Source organism: Megalobrama amblycephala, linkage group LG10, assembly GCF_018812025.1.
Source record: "Megalobrama amblycephala isolate DHTTF-2021 linkage group LG10, ASM1881202v1, whole genome shotgun sequence".
Taxonomy (NCBI): Eukaryota; Metazoa; Chordata; class Actinopteri; order Cypriniformes; family Xenocyprididae; genus Megalobrama; species Megalobrama amblycephala.
This window is the reverse complement of record NC_063053.1, coordinates 21,524,773-21,546,974: the sequence shown is the minus strand read 5'-3', so window position 1 is coordinate 21,546,974 and position 22,202 is coordinate 21,524,773. Positions and strand designations below refer to the sequence as shown.

Here is a 22,202-nt window from a genome sequence, read left to right as displayed (position 1 = left end):
CTTTTGACTGGTAGCGTATACGCTATATATTATTATATTATATATTACATCAGTGATTGTGTTAATTAACTTGACTACATTTAAAAAATTATCTACTAACTGACAATACTGCAAAGACAACAGCCCTCTACAGTTCCACAAAAGACGCCATCTTAGGGTGTTATCACAGTAGGCACGGTTGCCTTGAACCGAGCCCAAGCGTGATTGTCCTCCCTCCCCACTCCCATACTGGCCTGCATTCACATTGCACTTAACGTTCCGGGCCAGAGCACACTTGCGTCATATACGATGCAACTTTATGAATGGAAGAAAACAGGAAGAAATGCACTTTCGCTAAGATACTGCCTAATATAGGCTATTTATAATTTATGCCACGTAGCTATTTACAATAGCTCTGCTGTATCAGCAGATGATTACGAAGACAGCTGACATTAATGGAGGAATTTGCAGCTTTACTCACAAACTACAATTCCTGTTCATCAATAAAGGTGAGAATCAGACCCATTATAAACCCAAATACACAAATTAATTACATTAAGTGAAAAGTGTTCTATAAAAGTAGTAATAAAGATGTTCACTCTCAGCTTGAGTAAAGACAGACCGATCGGAGAAATCAGTGTGGAAAAAGAAGACAAAATAATTGCGGGTGTTTAGGAGGACAACAAATCCAGATCTGACAAATACACATTCAGACAGTTTTCCCTGCTGTTTTTAAGTTACACAGAGTGCAAGTAAAATGTCAGTTTGCACGGTTTGAATTTCCTGACAGTCTCTATTTTACATGCGCAACATTAGGTTAAGATGATATGTTCCTCTTGGACATCATGACACTCAAATCTTCAACAATAAGGCTAAGCCTCCTAAAAGATCCTGAAAATACCTGAGGCAATCGCAGCACTTTTGCTTTCAAAAGGTTAAAAGGTCAAGCCACAGATCTGCAAGAGTGCGAGACAGTTTCACAATTGAGGTCAGTTTCATTTCCATTTGCAATCAGCAATGCAAATTTGGGGGGAAAAAATGCATGGGAGAAAATGTATGCATGTAGTATTACAGAAGGCCCAGAGATTGAATCCAATCGTGCTGACAGTCTTAACAGGGCTTTTTAAAAAGGGAATTCGGTTCTGAGCTCACACACACACACACACACATCACAGTTATTTCACTGTTCATTAGAGCAGCAACTGCCATGGGCAGCGGCCATCGATTTTCATTCCTGATGCAACATTGCAACAATCACAAGTTTGCACATCAACTCACTTTCTACTGTCCAGCCTGAACTGCGGACTTAGATTTGAACTCTTTCAGTGTGTGTGTGTGTGTGTGTGTGCGCGTGTGTGTTTTAGAGGTTCTGTAATCAATATAAGCTTGAGAGTGGAGGTCAGTAAGGCATTATATCAAAAACTGATTTTATTAAGTGCTAAAGCTTTGACCAGAAATACCAAACCAAAATGTCCATCTCACTTCCCTTCTTCATCCAGTCAAACACACAAACACAAACAGTCCTACCCCCCACCCCCACCACCTCCTCAATGCAGCAAGCACTCTCAAACACACACTCTTTCTCTTGCTCACATCACTGCAGAATCAATACTGCTGAAAATTACTTAGACTTGAAGTCTTCAAATTGCCCAGGCTCTCTTGCCCTAAAACAATCACAGCCATCAAAGAAAAACATCCTTGAAACAAGGACTGCTGTTACTGAACTTCTGCAAGACATGTTTTATTGCGAGTTGAGAAGACTTCAAGCCTGACCAATGTTTTCCATCTTGGTTTGGAGGACAACCACTGCAGTTATTACTAATGTGACTATTTTTCACATCGTGGCATTAGTAATAGCAGTAATGGTTGTCTTTACCAAATGTATACATGGTAAGAAAGTTTGAACATGGTAAAAATGTGTTAAAGGTGCCCTAGAACCAGTTTTAACAAGATGTAATACAAGTCTAAGGTGTCCCCTGAACATGTCTGTGAAGTTTCAGCTCAAAATACCCCATAGATTTTTTTTAATTAATTTTTTTAACTGCCTATTTTGAGCCATAATTATATATGCACCGATTCAGTGCGCATCCCCTTTAAATCTCGCGCTCCCCCGCCCCCGAGCTCTCGACTGCCTTAACCAGCATAAACAAAGTTCACACAGCTAATATAACCCTCAAAATTGATCTTTACAAAGTGTTCGTCATTCATGCTGCATGCATAAATCGGATCATGTGAGTATTGTATTTATTTGGATGTTTACATTTGATTCTGAATGAGTTTGAGGCTATGCTCTGTGGCTAAAGCTAACATTACACACTGTTGGAGAGATTTATAAAGAATGAAGTTGTGTTTATGAATTATACAGACTGGAAGTGTTTAATAATGAAAATAGCGACGGCTCTTGTCTCTGTGAATACATTAAGAAATGATGGTAACTTTAACCACATTTAACAGTACATTAGCAACATGCTAACAAAACATTTAGAAAGACAATTTAAAAATATCACTAAAAATATCATGATATCATGAATCATGTCAGTTATTATTGCTCCATCTGCCATTTTTCGCTGTTGTCCTTGCTTGCTTACCTAGTCTGATGATTCAGCTGTGCACATCCAGATGTTCTGCCCTTGTCTAATGCTTGAACATGAGCTGGCATATGCAAATATTAGGGGCGTACATAATAATGATCCCGACTGTTACGTAACAGTCGGTGTTATGTTGAGATTCGCCTGTTTTTCAGAGGTCTTTTAAACAAATGAGATTTACATAAGAAGGAGGAAACAATGGTGTTTGAGACTCACTGTATGTCATTTCCATGTACTGAACGCTTGTTATTCATCTATGCCGAGGTAAATTCAATTTTTCATTCGATGGCACCTTTAAATTGAACTGAGAACACAACACTACTTATGGATGACGTATTGAATATGATCAATATGACTGCAATGATTTTGTTGGCAATATAAAATAAGCAATATTGTGCATATCATAATGATAAATGAATGTTAAAGTCCTAAAGAACACAAATAATTTTGCCATCCCTCCTTGTGAAAGAACACTCAGACGGAGATGTTTTGATATTCATTACAGTACCAAAACAGTGTTAAAATTCGCAAATTTGATTCATTTATGTGAATCAGTTCAAAATTAAAAAGAAAAATACATTTATATTTCGCAATTATGATAACAAAACAAAAATGTATTAATACAGAAATTTATCATAAATGACAGTAAAGGCAATTATAAAGTTACAAAAAAAATTCAATTTCAAATAAACGCTGTTCTTTTTAAATTTTCCGTTTATAAAAGTATCCTGAAAAAAAAAATCCACAAAAATATTTTCTTGAGCACCAAATCAGCAAATTAGAGTGATTTCTGAAGGATTATGTGACTAAAATCTAATTTAAAATTTTTTAAATTATAATAACATTTTATAATATTACTGTTTTGCTCTATTTAACTGTATTTACTACCCATTTATAAAAAACATTTATTAAACCATTTATAAAAACTTGTAAACCTCAAACTTTTGAATGGTAATATACATAATCCCAGTGGGGGAAAAAAAACATTTAGTGAACTGAAATAAAATTAAATAAATAGAAAAGATTCAGTTCCTGATGTAATTCAAAAGATGTCTGACAGCTCATATGATTACATACTAATCAATATGACCAAAAATCTGTATCTTTCTATTGCATAGGGTCACGGCCACTGAGCCATTGGCGGTCAAGCCTGATAGGTCTTAGCTATAAATTGCCCAGCCTTATTTACAGGTATCTAAAAACATTATGAAATTAGCCCAAATATTTAAACTAACATGTATGGCGAGGGGTATGTGTTAAACTTTGTGAATGTTAGAGAAGTTCTATAGATGCACGTTCCATGCGTCTGGTCATTACCCTCTAAAAGATACATCACAGTGTATACATTAAATGAAGAGATAGAAAATGGAACTGAATTTACTTTATCAAATCACAAGATACCTCTAGTGCTTTTAGCAACATAAGCTCCTCTTTACATCTTAGGGCCCTTTTTTGATGATGACAGAGTGCACGCTTTGCAAGTCGTGTTGATAAGGAGTGCTCTTTTCCCACTTTCAACTGTCATTTACAAAAGAGCCGAGGCCCGTCTTCGGTTAAACATGCAAGTGCTCTCCATTAAGCTTTGTGACTCATAGAACATTTAATGTGCAGAGTGCATTAGACTCCATTACTGCATTCATCTGTGGCTATGTCTCACCACGCTACAGGGCAAAAGACACAGCTTTCTGTTTCTTTCTGAAGAGCTCCCATAATTACAAAACGACACTCTCCCCTCCTGAGCACAAAGCCTGCACGACATCTTCAAATGGTGGTGCGCTCAACCGTATGCTTCATGCAACTCAAGTTCAGGGGTTTTTTTTGTTTGTTTTTTTACACTTTTATTTTTAGTTTAAGTTTTATTTTTAAGTTCGACTGCTTGTTCTCTCATTTTTGCCAGACAGATATTTTTGGCATAAGTTTCAATGCTATATTTAACAGCTTCACCATCTGACCGCTCTGTCAGACAGCTTTTTTTATTCAGTGTTTGTTTTGCTTGCTTTGCGAACCGACACCTTGTGTGAAAACAAGAAAGAGAGCAATTAAAATTTCTGCACCTATCACGACCCTGATGTCAGTTGCTATTTCAATTAGCAGCTCTGACAAGAAATTTATTTCTATGAAAAAATAATTGGCCATCCAGAGAGTGATTTAAAAACCCATTTAACATGCTTACAGCCTCACCTCTCTCAGCATGCAGCATGAAGCCGCCCAAAATTAATTACTGTTGCCATTTAATTTCATGCTGCCTGACATTTCCAATGCAAACTCTACAGGACCTAAGTGTAAAACCAGCATAGTTTATTAACTAATATTGCTGTATTAAAACTAATTTTTTGTTTTCAGTGATTTAAGTGGATGTGAAGGCAACAAAACAAATCACAAGATCTCCAGAATTAGAAGATTGGTAGACGTAATCTTTACAGTACAATTCTGTTAAATAAAAAAAAAATTAAATTAAATAAAAATAAAAATAAAAAATTCACCATATTATCACAGTATTTAGTGTACTTAAAATTTAAATATTTTCCTTCATTTTGAGAAAGTCATACATGTTTAGAACAAAATGAGGGTGAGTAAATAACAAAATTTTAATATTTTTTATTAAATTCCTGATCTATTTCAAAGATGTCATGCGATTCAGCTGGATAAATGATTTCTCCAAGACTCCTCAGAAAATACATCCAAAAGAGAATGACGCTGCCTCCAGACAGCTATTTTGGGAATGCAAGACCAATTTTTAACTACTTGCATGTGAAAATACTAAAATATCAAAAACGTATTGAATAACGTCCATTTAAATAATATTTCAAATCAGCAATAAAATCTCACATTAACTGTCCCATTTATGTTGTTTCTTAGGAGCCGTTCAGACAGAACACGTTTTTCCATTCCAATGCGCTACTTTTCTGTTGTTTTTTCTATGTAAACACACTAAAATGGACATGTATGACTGTTGAACTCACGTCTTGCGTCTTTTAGAGCATCTCGCAAATGACACAGCATTCTAAAAATGTGGCGCTCAAGTTAAAATCAGTTCAAGTTTTAAAAAATGAGTCTCGAGACCTTGTGTTTTTTCCCATTCCACTACCTGTGTCTTGCATTTTTCAAAGAAAAAACGCATTCTGTGTGAACAAGCCCTTTTATTTTTATTTTTAGTTATATGTGAAGTACCAAGTTTTGTACTGTAAATATGCTTGACTATTAAAGGTGAGATATTTTTTCCTAAGAGTGCTCTGACATAACAGCTCACTTTCAGCAGCTGTAGTAACATTTCTTACAGATTTCTGCTCGTAAATCTGATACAGATAAATTAGCACAGTACCAGTTCATTTATTTGAGTGCGTAAATGAGAGCGATTGCGTGTGTGAATTAGTCATACCATCTCTCTATTAATTGTGAAGCTGTGGGTTGTAAGAAGTTACTTCAGTTACTTTGTGCAGCTACTTTCTGTATGAGTGTTCATGTGCCACAATGCAGCTGCGCAAGCGCGGTAGCTCAATATAATAATACACATCCGATGATCAAAAATCGTTTGAATGTCCAAACTGGCAAGCCTTAAAACACATACAACTGACAAAGTTTAGAGAAGACGCAAGTGAAAGTGGTCTCACTTCGCCGCTTGCGCGCTGTTTGTGTGTGTTGACTAAGCGTTTGAGTTTGCCTCCGTGTTGCTTCTATGCCACTGACTGGATGGGGTGGAGTCACGTGACTACACAAGCGGTAGTAGGTTTTTAAGGGGAAAGTATTAACAGGATTAAAAAACGAAATAACCGTCATGGGAAAATTATGCCAGTAAGAGGTTCTGAGTTTCGGTTTCGATTACTTTCCAATTAATCATCCAGCCCCAGTATTAGTAATTCGAGTGAACAGTCTTGGTATACACAGACTTTGGAATCACCCCATGGTCTCATTTTTGTGATATTTTAAGTTTTACAGGAAACATTTTCCCAAAAAGTCTATCATTCTGGAGCAAAAAAAAAGGTTTTCAGTCAAGAACGTCTTAGATATAAGTCTCTAAATAATTCTGGCTTTTTCATGCTTTTCTAGTCATTATATACAATTATATAACATTATATAATGCATGTCAGCAGCCACACCTTTCTAATACAGAAAGAACATAAACAACAGAAGAACTAATCCTGCTCACCAATAACGTCCTCAAACTCAAGTTAAAGAATATAATATTATTACTTGATCTGAAGTAGGCCTTTTGAGCAAGAGCCTCAAGAGGTTTCTTTATTACAGCAATATTCTTCAACGCTAATGCAATAAAAGTGCTGGAGAGGAGTAAAAACTATTATAATCGGAAAAAAAAAAAAAAAAAAATGTATGATGATGATGTTCTTGCACCAACCTCTCTGCATAATTAGGAGAATAACCATGATAATCATTCAATTTCACTCCTTCCTTAGATTTTTTATAACGTTGTTTTTCTTTGCGAGGGCCAGAAGAGAAGACTGTTGGATGTGAGAGAACAGCGGAAATCAGGCTCATCAAGGTGTGTTTGATTTCTAAGTGCAGGAAAATAACTGATTACCTAAACCTACACACTGAGAAAAAAACAAAAACAAAAAAAAAAAACAACACAAGAATCAGACTAAATACAGGAGAATGTTGAGTCTAACTCAGCTGTGAATCTTATGGGGAGGTCTTTTTTTCTAACATCTAAGATGTTCAAAAGAAGCCAAATCCATTCGAAGATGCAATTCACTTCCTCGAGGAAGAAACTGGCAACTGCCTGAGACTCGTCAAATCTCAGAGGGATTGAAAGAAACGTTCCTTCATTCACCTGTTTCTTCTAGAGAATGGCTCCTTCCGAAATAGCATACTTCCCTACTATAAAGTAGGTAAAAAACAGTATGTAAAAAGAGTCATATGTATAAATTCTAAGTATTCATAAACAAAAAGTACTGAAAAGTACCCGGATGACTTCCAGTGTGAATATGAAGTGTGCATCCCATGAACAATCTACCATCCCATGAGAGGAGAGGAGTTGTAAATGGCAGTGAAGTGTTGTGGTAGGTCACATGATAACATGGTGAATATGGTTCGCGTACTGGAGATTAATGTTTTGTAAATAAAATGGTAAATTATGTTGCTTTGCACAAACAACACTCGTGTCGCTTCATAAAATTTTTAATAAACCACTTGGGTCATACTGATTACTTTTATGATGCCTTTACTACCTAAGTGGTAGTTGCATAAGCTGTCAATGGAGAGACAGAAAGCACTCAAATTTCATTAAAAAGATCTTCATTTGTGTTCCGAAGATTAACAAAAGTCTTACGGGTTTGGAACGACATAAGGGTGAGTAATTAATGACAGAATTTTCATTTTTGGGTGAACTAACCCTTTAACATGACAGACAGCAGCAGGAATATTAGGCTGCTGTCACTTTAAGAACTTTTAAGTGCTTATTCCAATATACTGTTACACAACATACGTTTTCTTTCTCAACTATTTACTAGGGGTGTAACGATACGCTCAGGTCACGATACGATACGTATCTCGATACGGAGTTCACGATACGATACGTATCACGATATTTTGAACAAAATGAAACTGAAATTCAAACAAGATTTATTAAAAAAACATGAACAAATTTCAATAATTTTCCTTGTTGTACATACAAGATCACATTTCAATAAAATAAATAAATATAAAATTTTAATAAAAACCTTCTGTATTCAAATTAACAGCTGAATAGGGCTGTCTGTCACTGAAAAAAAATGTTAAATTTAACATGAACTTAGAATTATGAATAGGGGCCGTTCACATATCGCGTCTAAAAACGCGTGGAAGGCGCGGCCGCACCGCTTCTTCTTCTTTCCAAAGCGCTTGCGCTCCCGTGGCGTCGGTCGTTGCTATGCAACCATGAACTGAGCTCTCCAAGAGGATCAGGATGTTTCTGCAAAGGATAAATGATTTCTAGCCCTTGCATTAGTTTTACTACGAGATATATTGATGGAGATAAGATATAAAAACCACCATGTACAGCTATGATCAGCTGTTCGGCTGAGCTTTTGATGTTTTGTTACGGAAAGGCCATAGCTGATCGGTTGATTCTTGTCACACGACCTGCGGTGCGCTTGCGGCATATTGAGAAGTTGAGAATTGCATGCGCGTCGCGACCGCGTTGATCCCATTATGAGCGCGCTTGCCGCGCGGCTACATTTGAAAATAATAACTGACTTGCACGCGGAAAAGACGCAATATGTGAACGGGCCCACAGAACTTCTTAAAGCAAAGCATCGCAAGCGTCTTTTGCTTTTCTGTGAGCACAGCTGTTCCTGTGCACTGCGGTGAAAGAAAGCCACGACTTTTCTCACGCGACCATGCAAGAGACTGACATGAGAAACGTTTAAACCTGCTTGCAAGATTCAATGTGTGCCCGAAACACTTACTGAACTAGAGAGCTGATTGAGACACACCATCTACGATAAATCGTTACACCCCTAATACTTATAGTAATTTAAAAATGTGGTAGCATTGGATCTGGACAGGAAGGATAACTCTGGGAGTTGGAAGGGGTGTGTCGCGATTCTGCCTTCTCACATCGCGATACAGGTTCGTGGACCTGCGTATCGCGATTTCGGTTTCATATCGCATATCGTTACAGCCCTACTATTTACATTCCAAAACTGACTGCATTTACTGCATTTTTATATAATTTTGTGTTTATTTGACCATTTAGGAGCAATAAGCCAAGAAAAAGAACTACATTTGGTACTTGCAAGCTGTTTGAGAAGCGCCATCATATGCGCTGCACTTATATAAGACTAACACTATTCAACTGGAGCAAATAAGACGAGCGAGTGAGAGGTGGGTATGTGTCAAATTGTCAATTCGCCGTCAGAGAGATGAAAAAGCGAGAACTTGCAGCTACTATAAGTGAATTAATACTGGAGAAAAAGAGTATTGGAATCATTTCAGATATTTCAATATCGATACGCATTGAAATATCATTAATATTTTACAACACTACCGTCCAATACAAATATTTATTAGGTTGAATTAAAGTGAAATATTTAATCTGACATATTTCTGAGTAAAAACAATTACAGCATGTTTAAACACTGAACAAAAAAATTGAAAAAAGCCCAGCAACTGTTTTTTCTCAAGAGCACAATGCTGTATTCATTTCCAGCATGACTGCTGGAAACAAAAAGACAATTCCCCGCAATCGCAGAGATGCTTTCTGATTGTTCTTATCATCGCATTATAGCTTTGAAATGGAAACATCATTCCAGGAATCTAAACTCAAAAACACTGGAGCAAATGGGGATTTAAGAATCAGTCCGAGGCATGGTTGCAATAATGCGATTACTTTCCTGGCCTGAGCCACTGGCCTTTGATGGATGAACAGCCACCCGTCTGCATGATAAGTCGTCTCCCTCATACTCTGAAGCCTTTAAACCAATTACTTTTCTAATTCAATGCCACAAACCCTACAAAACAGCTTCACATTATTTTATGTGACTACTGATGTGAAGAATTAGCCAACAAACTTGTTGAAATAAGCTCAACCACGGTGCAACTGAACGCATGATTCATTTTGCTTACTCTTGCAGTTTCGCATCGGTTTGATTGCGTCAGACCACGAGATTAGACCAGCGTCCCACTCGGCCTGTTCTCTCATTTCCTGTTTTCTTTGCTGACTGACCTTACTGCAACCTTGCGGAAAGTTTTAGAGGGGAAAGTTGTCTTGTAAACAAAAGCAGTTGTCAGGGAGGACAATCACAAAAACTTTCTCAGGGTCTTTGAGGAGTCAAACTCAAAAATCCTCTGTGGTAAAGCCTTCTCACTGGGTCCACATTTCTGTCCCAGACCTCTGAAAACAACAGCTGATTGTTCCAAACACCTAAAATACTTAATATTCATATAAAATAGATACATTTAAAAAAAAAAAAAAGTGTGTGTGTGTGTGTGTGTGTGTCTGTGCACATTAAACATACATTAAAATATACATTTATTGTCTACTTAAAAACAGGTTCATATTTAGCTATATCAGCCTGAAGCCCTGCATCACACTATGAAAATGGTTCAAGGATAAGAGTATCAATACACATAAAGGAGAGGCAAAACTCATAGACAAGCTCCACTGATAATGAATCTACAAGTGTACAAGGCTTCTCTGCTCACAGAATAGCTGTAAACTCAACAGAAGGTTTAGATTTGTCTAAATATCCCAAAGCTCACAGGCATCGTTACTTCAATTAGGCTGCATAATGCCTGAACTGCATTGAGATAAACAAAAAACCTCAATCATTCATAAACACATCTTTGTACATCTTGTAAGCAGAACATAATACAGCTGTTAAGAGTTTCATTTGTTACAAAAAAAAAAAAAAAAAATCACATTTCACAGATGCTCGTCAAACAGACAACAGTTTCAGACATGAACGCAACACCATTTCCAATCACTCTCTGTGACAGGAATGTTAAACTATTCCTTTCATTGACTGATGCTGAGATAAACATCTTGAGTGAACACATCTAATCAATGACAATCTCCCACACAATATATACTAAATACTCTACAAGTCCTGTAAGCACTTAAAGTTCCCATTTCTCTATCTTTATGGGAAGGTTTCCTTGACTTGAGGTAAACCTTGACAGCGTTATCTATCTGCTCCCTACCCACAGCAGAACCCGGTTAACACGCATCTATTTCTGCAGAACATCTACTATAAAACCGCTCCTTTCCATTCAGAACAAACAAATTTAAGACAGCCCCTAAACTAAAGAGGCAATCATAGGCACAACGCAAGTAGATTATTGCAACATGACAAGACAATTTACAAGTTTGTTCCTTGGTTTCATGCTAAAAAGGAAACGCAACATCCCTGTGAAAGAACATTTATAGCATATCAATACAGAACTGTAATAAACAGAAAATAAATAGGAAAATCCACTGTGGAGAGAAACACTGTACAGACATAAATATACACAAGCAGAAATCTCATCCTCTCCTATAAGAAACAGAAGTCATGCCTGTACCACTTATAGACACTAGAGGGCAGGCAAGCACAACAAATGCAAATTGGATCAAAGACTACACAAACCTTTCAGCTAAAACAAAAGGTTAAAATGATCTTGAAATGAGAACTGCAGTGCCACTACTGTTCACTAATTGCCTGGCAAATGTACTAAAGCTGTGAGACTGCAATTAATCAGAATCAGCAAACTCACCAGCATTCACGATGGCGTCCACCTCCAGGATGGTGATGTCACCTCTGTACAGAGACACTTTGTCAGCCAAGGAGGAAGACTGATGTTCTTCTTTATCAGTAGCTGTATGGTAAAGATAGAGTTAGGTTAGCTTACACAAGAGCTACCATTTCAATTGCATGTTGACTCTCAATATTGACCAGAACCAAACAAGTTCATCAAAGGTCTTCTAACACTGTACTGACAAACATTCACTCTGTAATCACTCAAAATTAACATTTTGAAAGATGGAACGGGACTAAATGATATAAAATGTGAAGTGGTGACACTGTGGCCTGTAGGGTGAATGTACTGTTGCGCTTTGTGCATACAATAAAATAAAAACTTCTCTCAGGAACAGGTATCTTCAGTGTGAAACTTTCTAAATAGACTACCATCAGAATGTTTGAACACATTTGACTACTCTGTTTCAATTGTGCCCATGTACTGTACATAAAATCATCATGGTTTCCAGAATAATATTAAGCAGCACAACTGATTTCAACTGAATTTTCTGAAGGACCATGTGACAATGAATACTGGAGTAATGACTGCTGAGAATTCAACTTTGCCTTCACATGAATAAATCACATTTTATTATGTATTTAAAAAAAGAAAAAAAGTTATCAGTTAATTTTGAATGGTAACGTAAGTGTACACATATATTACAGGGACTGGACAATGAAACTGAAACACCTGGTTTAAGACCAGAGTAATTTATTAGAATGGTGTAGGGCCTCCTTTTGCGGCCAATACAGCATCGTTTCATCTTGGGAATAACAGATACAAGTCCTTCACAGTGGCCAGAGGGATTTTGAGTCATTCCTCTTCCAGAACAGTAGCCAGGTCACTATGTGATGCTGGTGGAAGAATAGGCTTTCTGACTTGCTCCTCCAAAATATTTAGATCTGGTGACTGTGCAGACCATGGAAGATGTTCAACTTCAATTTTCATGTTCATCAGTCCATTCTGTCACAAGTCTAGCTGTGTGTATTAAAGGGTAAGTTCACCCAAAAATGAAAATTCTGTCATTTATTACTCACCCTCATGCTGTTCCACACCCATAAGACCTTCATTAATTTTCAGAACACAAATTAAGATATTTTAGTTGAAATCCGATGGCTCCGTGAGGCCTCCGTAGTGAGCAATGACACTTCCTCTCTCAAGAACCATAAAGGTACTAAAAACATATTTAAATCAGTTCATGTGAGTACAGTGGTTCAATATTACTATTATAAAGCGATGAGAATATTTTTGGAGCGCCAAAAAAAAAAAAAAAAAAAAAAAAAAAAAAAACTACTTATTTAGTGATGGCCGATTTCAAAACACCGCTTCATGAAGCTTCGGAGCACAGATGAATCAGTCTGTCGAATCTTCTGTTCGGAGCGCCAAAGTCACGTGATTTCAGCCGTTGGCAGTTTGACACGCGATCTGAATCATGATTCGATACACTGATTCATTTGTGCTCCGATGCTTGTGTTTTGAAATCGGCATAAGGGTAATAAATGACAGAATTTTCATTTTTGGGTGAACTTCAGGGTACAATGTTTGAACCATTAGGTGCACATGGTCCTCCAGAATGGCTTGGTAGTCCTTTAGTGTTGTCAAAAGTACCGGCACTTCGGTACCAAGTCAGTACTGAAATTTTGAAAATGTGACGATACCAGCATTTCTGTAGTACCGGGAGTACCAAATACCAGGTATATTCAGTACACACTTATAGGGCTGTGCCAGTATTTAACGTGAATATAACACGAGTAAGGCACAAATCTTTGTTTACGAAAGAAATAATAGGTTGGCAATTAAATGTTACATCACAGCCATGGAAACATTTGGATTCATGCCGAATGAGAGAGGTAAGCGAGTCCATAAATTTAAGCTTTATCTGCTTTGTATTCTGTTTTGCGAATCGCGATCTGGTCACCCTATTATCAGATAGGCCTAATTTAACAATATTCCATCAGTTATTACACTGGACATGGAATCTCTTGTTTCTTTCCCTAAATCTTCACTCACATCTCAATTTTCACAGGGGATTATAAACGTTTATTCCTTTGGTTCACTTTTAATTAGGCCTATTATATTCGCATTCTTTACTGAGGTAAAGTAGAAAAAAAACACTGTAGGGCAGAAACCTTTTTGCTTGCGAGCCAATTTTACTTAACACAGTTTGTACTTGTTATTAGACTTGATAAGGCACGTCAAGTTTATTTTAATAGGGCGTTTCACACGCCGGTGATTTTAGTTTCGCTTTCTCTGACAGCACAAAATCAAGCCTGAATGTCTTGCCCCTGCTGAATGTAGCCTAAAACTCGCTCTTCAGACCTTTTACAACAAGTGTCAGTTGCTTGTAACAGCAGGAGAAAACATGAAGATATTATAAAATAGATGGTCTCTCTTCTGCTCGTGTCCCTCATCCCTCTTAAAGCGCAGAACGGCTATATGACGCATCTTTGTGTGGAAATATAAAATGAATGTTTTTTAAATAATATTTAACTTTCTTATTATTTTGGTTACCATTATTTACTGATATTTATTTCATAGTTTTACAGGCTGTAGTGTGTCGTTTCACTGACGTAATAGCTAAAATAAACAAGAACGTGTTACAAAAAGGATGTTTGAGCATTTATTTATTTTTATATTTCAAAATTTATTTAATTGAGGTAGGCTATATATACACAAACACACACACACACACTCCAAATGTTTATATGTATTATTTACTTATGATAACCATCATAAATAATAAACTAATTTAATATATATATTTTTTTAAATAGTTAAATAAAATAGTAAACCGAGAACCGTAAAATTTTAAATGGTATTGGTACCAACTACTGGAATTTTGGTACCACGACAACAATAGCAGTGACACGCTCATCAAGCACAGTAGGGAATGTCATGATAGTGCAGCCCAAACCATCACTGATCGACCCTTGTGCTTCACTCTGGGCACGCAACAGTCCGGATGTTAAGCCTCTTTGGGGCTTTTCCACACCGTAACTCCTGCGGATGTGGGAAAGACAATGAAAGTGGACTCATCAGAGAACAATACATGTTTCACATTGTCCACAGCCCAAGATCTGCACTGTTGGCACCACTGAAACTGACAATTGGCATTGGCACGAGTGACCAAAGGTTTGGCTATAGCAGCCCGACCATGAATATTGAGTTTTGGTGGAAACAGGAGAGTCAAGGTGCCCATTTAATTCTGCAGTGAGTTGGGCAGCTGTGATTTTATGTTTTCTGGATGCAATCTGGCTTAGTACCTGGACATCCCTTTCAGACAGCTTCCTCTTGCGTCGCTGGTTACTCCTGTTAGATGTGGTTCGTCCCTCGTGGAGGTGTGCCAACATTACCCTGGATACCATAGCTTCTTGATACACCACAAAGACTTGCTATCCTGGTCACAGATGAGCCAGAGTGATGTGCACCAACAATGTGTCCTCTTTTGAACTCTGATAGGTCTCCCATTATGTTGAAATTCAATCTTTACACTCTGCTCTTACTGATGGAATGTAAAATCAGTGAAAATTGGCCACCAGGCCATGCATATATAGGCGTGAAATTTCCAAAACTATATTGGCCAGTGATTCAGTTTCATTGTCCAACCCCTATACACTATTTAAAAAGCATTCATCTCATGAACTCACTAAGATAGTTTTGTTTAATGCTTTTTGATAACTCTATAATCTCCATTCTTCCTTTTGGCATCAAATGCCAAACCTGACAGCACATTGCACATTTGAACCAGCTTTTACTATCGGTTCTCTATAGTAGAACAGGTTTGCAAGTATATGTAAATCTACAAATAACAGTCAACTTTTGAAACGGCTTTGTACCAGCTCCCAGAACAGAGTAGAAACCAATGAAATCAGATCTGGTTGGTTAAAGTGCTGGCATGTAACACTATGCATATGGGTTAACAGAACAGACAGCAATCCAACGAATAGAGCGTCCAAACCATCAGGCCTCAAATTGCTGGCATTGGCCGGTCGGTCAGCTCTATTTAATGCCATAGGCTGCAGACAAATCATGAACGTTTACAAGCTAAAAGAAGCAGTGATCATTACGCTTCTTTGAATAATTGCCTATAGCACATCCTACAGAGTGTCCTCTTAGATTAGTAGATTAGTAGTCTAATGTGAAAGAACCAGTTATTGCTCCTGTCAGTTCATCTCCAGGTCTGCTGGCACAGGGCATTGCCATTTGGTGGAGCACACGCAGGATGTGCGAGGAACAAACCTCATCCAAGGCAACGGAAGTGTTCCATTTAGCATTACCGACATCCTCTCACTACAGAACTAAAAATGAAAATGGCCTGAGGACTTTAAGAGAGATTTCTTAAAAACCTTTAATTAAAAGGGCACTTTTTTGGAAATAACAGGCCCACACAGAACCTGATGATTCTTTCACATTTTCACAGCTGATCTTAGACTAAAAGTAATAGAGTTCTAAAAAATGGATTTAATAAGCATAAATATGTTAAGCTCAGAGTATTTGTAGGTTGATTCCCACCAAAATAGTGCCACAGAACAACAATATTTACCATCAAACATTCTCTACTTTTTGAGCATCCAGACCAGAAGGACATAGTAAAACAAATGGCATGAGTTTGGGGTGGAAATTGTCTAAACTGACCAATGGTTTAAAAAAAAAATATATATATATATATATATATATATATATATATATATATATATATATATATATATATATATATATATATATATATATATATATATATATATATATATATATATGCAATTCCATATGGTGCCAATAGAGCAGAAATTACATACTTAACGTTTCAATCCTATGAGAACAAATCCATCTCCACATCAGCAAACACCAAACCAAGAGAGGTTATGAAAAAAATCTTTAGGGTTCAACACATGGTAAGCCTTATGCATAGCATCAGTGACACGCAGTCTATTTCTACACAAAATAATTCTGACCGCCCTATCTAACAAAAAAAGCAAAAGGCAAATAAAAAAAAAAAAATGAATAAATAAATAAAAAACAAGCAAACATAATTGACAGTAGCCATGTTTTCATCCACCTATTTTTATGTAAATTTTGGAATGTCGCATTTAAAATAAACAAATAAATAAATAAATAAATAAAACGCTGGATGGAAATACATTTACAGAATAAATCCCTTGATGCGCCAAAAAAAAAAAAAAAAAAAAAAAAAAAAAAAAAAACTCACGTGACTGCCTCAACAGAGGATGTGATTGGATAAACGTACTAACCAGAGGATCAGTTTTATTGCTCAGCATGTCAAATGTTGTTTAAGTTATTCTGAAATGCCTGAGCCAAAGTCCATCAGGCATCGAACGCAAGATAACACGACAGCATTTATTACGTTTAGTCTGCATGCTCTGAGGCATTTAAGTAATTTATGATGTAGGATAAAAGAGCAATAGTGGCTTCCCCGATTGCAGCATCTTCCATTTTTATTAAGGATATTTTGCGAAAATTTCCCAGGAAGTAACTATTTTGAACTCTTGAACACATGAGATGGAAACGCTGCTTTATTCGCAAATGTTTTATGCAATATTCAACTTTGGGCGGAAACAAAGCTAGTGTCTATGTACACTGAATGCAAATAACTACTCTTGCTGGCAACTTAACCCACCACTGCACAGATATTTTACTTTAAATACAAATAGCATATTACTTCTATAAACATGCTGACATGAAGGAGTAGGATTAGGATTTACAGTAGTGTCCATACAAATGTAAGTGTCATTGCTATGCAAGTCCTGTTAAAGTTGTGAGACATGGAGAGTACTATAGCAGAGTTCCTCTGCCTTGTTTCACTGAATCATGTGTAGGACAGATGAAATCCAGAATCTCTGAGCTGTCCCTTATTCTGGATATGCTGGAATCCTGATCTGTTCTGGATCAAAGCCATATGGGTACTGTGCCTACATGCGTTCCTGTCTCATTAAATGAATAAGCAAGCACTTTGTGCCAATTCTAGATCATTATGTGAGAAATAACGTTACATTTCAAGAATGAGTTCTGTATATTCTTTTATAAATTTGATTTGTTAAAGTAATAAAAATATTGTGTGTTTGCACTTTGTCTGACGTTTTGTATAAAACCTGTTTTCTACTGTGCCTCAGCAAAAACATGCAATTCATGCTCTCCTGGTTTGTTTGCATTCAGACAAGCAAGATGAATGAAACCGAGAATAAAATGCTGAGTACATTTCTTAGGAAATGTTTGTCCAAAAATACAAAAAAAAAAAAAAAAAGTGAACTGAAGCACATGGCACCATAAAACTACACTACTGTTCAAATGTTCTGAAGTCAAAGGTAGCTTTGTGTGAAACAGACAAAAATGTAAGTTACCATTCACTGAAACCCTTGCACATTTAAAAGAGAAGTAGAATATTTGATATGTGAAAAAAATAACTCTTTTGAGACTGGTGAATCTGTTGGTTCACAAAACTGCAGCCTGCATTGCCGGTCTCTGAATTACAAATTCTCGGTTTCTGAATTACGAATACAGACGATATATATATATATATATATATATATATATATATATATATATATATATATATATATATATATATATATATATATATATATATATATATATATATATATATATATATATATATATATATATATATATATATATATATATATATATATATATATATATATATATATATATATATATATATATATACAGTGGGTACGGAAAGTATTCAGACCCCCTTAAATTTTTCACTCTTTGTTATATTGCAGCCATTTACTAAAATCATTTAAGTAAATTTTTTTCCACATTAATGTACACACAGCACCCCATATTGACAGAAAAACACAGAACTGTTGACATTTTTGCAGATTTATTAAAAAAGAAAAACTGAAATATCACATGGTCCTAAGTATTCATACCCTTTGCTCAGTATTTCGTAGAAGCACCCTTTTGATCTAATACAGCCATGAGTCTTTTTGGAAAGATGCAACAAGTTTTTCAAACCTGGATTTGGGGATCCTCTGCCATTCCTCCCTGCAGATCCTCTCCAGTTCTCTCAGGTTGGATGGTAAACGTTGGTGGACAGACATTTTTAGGTCTCTCCAGAGATGCTTAATTGGGTTTAAGTCAGGGCTCTGGCTGGGCCATTCAAGATCAGTCACAGAGTTGTTGTGAAGCCACTCCTTCGTTATTTTAGCTGTGTGCTTAGGGTCATTGTCTTGTTGGAAGGTAAACCTTCGGCCCAGTCTGAGGTCCTGAGCACTCTGGAGAAGGTTTTTGTCCAGGATATCCCTGTACTTGGCCGCATTCATCTTTCCTTTGATTGCAACCAGTCGTCCTGTCCCTGCAGCTGAAAAACACCCCCACAGCATGATGCTGCCACCACTATGCTTCACTGTTGGGACTGTATTTTACAGTTGATGAGCAGTGCCTGGTTTTCTCCACACATACCGCTTAGAAATAAGGCCAAAAAGTTCTATCTTGGTCTCATCAGACCAGAGAATCTTATTTCTCACCATCTTGGCAAACTCCATGCGGGCTTTCATGTGTCTTGCACTGAGGAGAGGCTTCCGTCGGGCCACTCTGCCATAAAGCCCCGACTGGTGGAGGGCTGCAGTGATGGTTGACTTTCTACAACTTTCTCCCATCTCCCGACTGCATCTCTGGAGCTCAGCCACAGTGATCTTTGGGTTCTTCTTTACCTCTCTCACCAAGGCTCTTCTCCCCCGATAGCTCAGTTTGGCCGGACGGCCAGCTCTAGGAAGGGTTCTGGTCATCCCAAACGTCTTCCATTTAAGGATTATGGAGGCCACTGTGCTCTTAGGAACCTTAAGTGCAGCAGAATTTTTTTTTTTTGTAACCTTGGCCAGATCTGTGCCTTGCCACAATTCTGTCTCTGAGCTCTTCAGGCAGTTCCTTTGACCTCATGATTCTCATTTGCTCTGACATGCACTGTGAGATGTGAGGTCTTATATAGACAGGTGTGTGGCTTTCCTAATCAAGTCCAATCAGTATAATCAAACACAGCTGGACTCAAATGAAGGTGTAGAACCATCTCAAGGATGATCAGAAGAAATGGACAGCACCTGAGTTAAATATATGAGTGTCACAGCAAAGGGTCTGAATACTTAGGACCAAAATCTGCAAAAATGTCAACAATTCTGTGTTTTTCTGTCAATATGGGGTGCTGTGTGTACATTAATGAGGAAAACTTAAATGATTTTAGCAAATGGCTGCAAAATGAAAAATTTAAGGGGGTCTGAATACTTTCTGTACCCACTGTATATATATATATATATATATATATATATATATATATATATATATATATATATATATATATATATATATATATTATATTATATTATATTATATATTATATATAAACAGTGGTCTCCTTACACACAAGCACAGAACACGTGTGCTGGCTTACAGTTGGCTGTAGTTCTCTTGGTGTGTTCACGTGCATTTTTTTGCCCCGATGCAGGCGACGCGAGGTGACAGCACAGACGGCTTTTATCAGTGCTAGTCCTTTGGCATTATTTTGGTGTTTCCCACTCCCTACCCTTAGGCATGAGGGTAAATAAATGGCAATTTCCTTTTCTGGGTGAACAACCCCTTTAAAATCATTCCTGATCTTCTGGGGCCAGTTGCATAAACACAGCCATTATGTTAAAGAGTCGTACAAATGCGCACGTCACGCAGCCGTGCAGAGAACACCAATGACCAAGCTCAAGACTTTAATTAAATAATACATACAATTTTGGTTTGTTTTTCTCCAAACCCTATCGTATACCCCCAGAACACTTGGAATATACAGCATGGGATCATTCTGTGATGCTTTTGCATCTTTTTTAAAAGCTTGATGCTGGATGCTATTGACAGCCATTATATGGATGAGCGTGAATGGGAATTTTTTTTTTTATTCTCCTTTTGTGGTCCATAAAAGAAAGAAGGGCAAACTACATTAGAACAACACCAGGGTGAGTTTGTTTGTTTGTTTTTAAACGCCATGCCAACTTCTGTGGCTATTTTCATGGCGAGAAAAAATTATGGTAAAATTATATCAGGTTTTACAATCTATTTTTCCTAAAAACTCATACTATGTTTTGTTTAACTTTGTTAAACATTTCTTCAAAAGTGTTAACTGAATAAAAAAAGGAGTGTTAAAACCAGCACAATCTTATAAAACATGCTTCAATGATCAAGAGTTTTGACAGAAAGAACATGTTGGTGGATCTCCTAGTGTTAAAAATTTATGTACACCATGATGAGTAAATGATGACTTCATTTTCATTTTAGGGTGGACTATCCCTTTAAGACTGAGCTCTTTTGTAGACCAATCTACGTTTTTAGGCAACAGACCTCTGGTCTCAAAACAGGAAATAACAGCTTCAGATGTTTGATATTCTAAGGCTTCTGTGTGTGTGTTATAGTGATCAGATAATTGGGGGGGAACATAACAGCAATAAAGCTACATTGAAAAACTGTAACACCATCTATGTCTTTTTGTTCTGTATATTATATGTATTTGCTTGGGAAACCTTTGAATAAATCTATTAAAAAAAATAAGCTTAGATCAGGGTAGCTCAAATACCTTAGCACGAGCATTCCTGCATAAACAAAGGCTATGAAACGGACAGTGGCTGACACCTTTTCAAAATTTTGGCAGGTTCATCCATAAATAAGCCATGATATCTGAGCTGTCAGGGTCACACTGATCCATGTGTCCTTTTCTTTTTAAAGGGCAACAAGTCACTTGCATGCAGAGTGACTATCATGTCTGCTGGCAGAGAAGGACATGAAACAACCAGACCAGTACCTTCTTCCAAGAATGACTTTGCAACTTCAAAAGAATAGAAAGAGCTCTAAAGCTATTCACCAAGACATACACTATCGTTCAAAAGACTTTTTTTTTAATGTTTTTGAAATAAGTCTCTTATGTTCACAAATACGGCTGCACTAAAAACATTAATATTGTAAAATAATATTACAAATAAAAATACATTTTAATATATTTTGAAATCTAATTTATTCCAGTAATGGCAAGCTAAATTTTCAGCATCATTACTCCAGCCTTTAGGTGTTACATGATCCTTCTGAAATCATTCTATTATTCTGATTTGGCGCTCAAGAAACATTTCTTATTATTTATCAATACTGAAAACAGCTGCTTAATATTTTTGTGGAAACTATGGTAAATTTTTTAGAATTCTTTGATTAATAGAAAGTTCAAATGAACAGCTTTTATTTGAAATATAAACCTTCTGTAACATTATAACTGTCTTTACTGTCACTTTTAATCAGTTTAATGGATCCTTATGGGTTAGTTCACCCAAAAATGCTTGCATACATTCTGACGTAGAACTTGGAAGCACTGCACAGTGTAATATAAATATAATATAAATATAAATTTGTTTTTTTTGT

General features: G+C 36.7%; 1 protein-coding gene across 16 annotated transcripts in view; it reads right to left on the bottom strand.

Moving 5' to 3' along the window:
- macrod2 (mono-ADP ribosylhydrolase 2) overlaps nt 1-22,202 on the bottom strand; it is a 634,638-nt gene that overhangs the window by 609,366 nt on the left and 3,070 nt on the right. For all 16 annotated transcript variants that reach the window (XM_048205395.1, XM_048205400.1, XM_048205403.1 and 13 more), the window contains exon 3: nt 11,760-11,861. In XM_048205395.1, the coding sequence (XP_048061352.1) occupies nt 11,760-11,861 (102 nt within the window). The remainder of the gene's footprint in view (nt 1-11,759; nt 11,862-22,202) is intronic.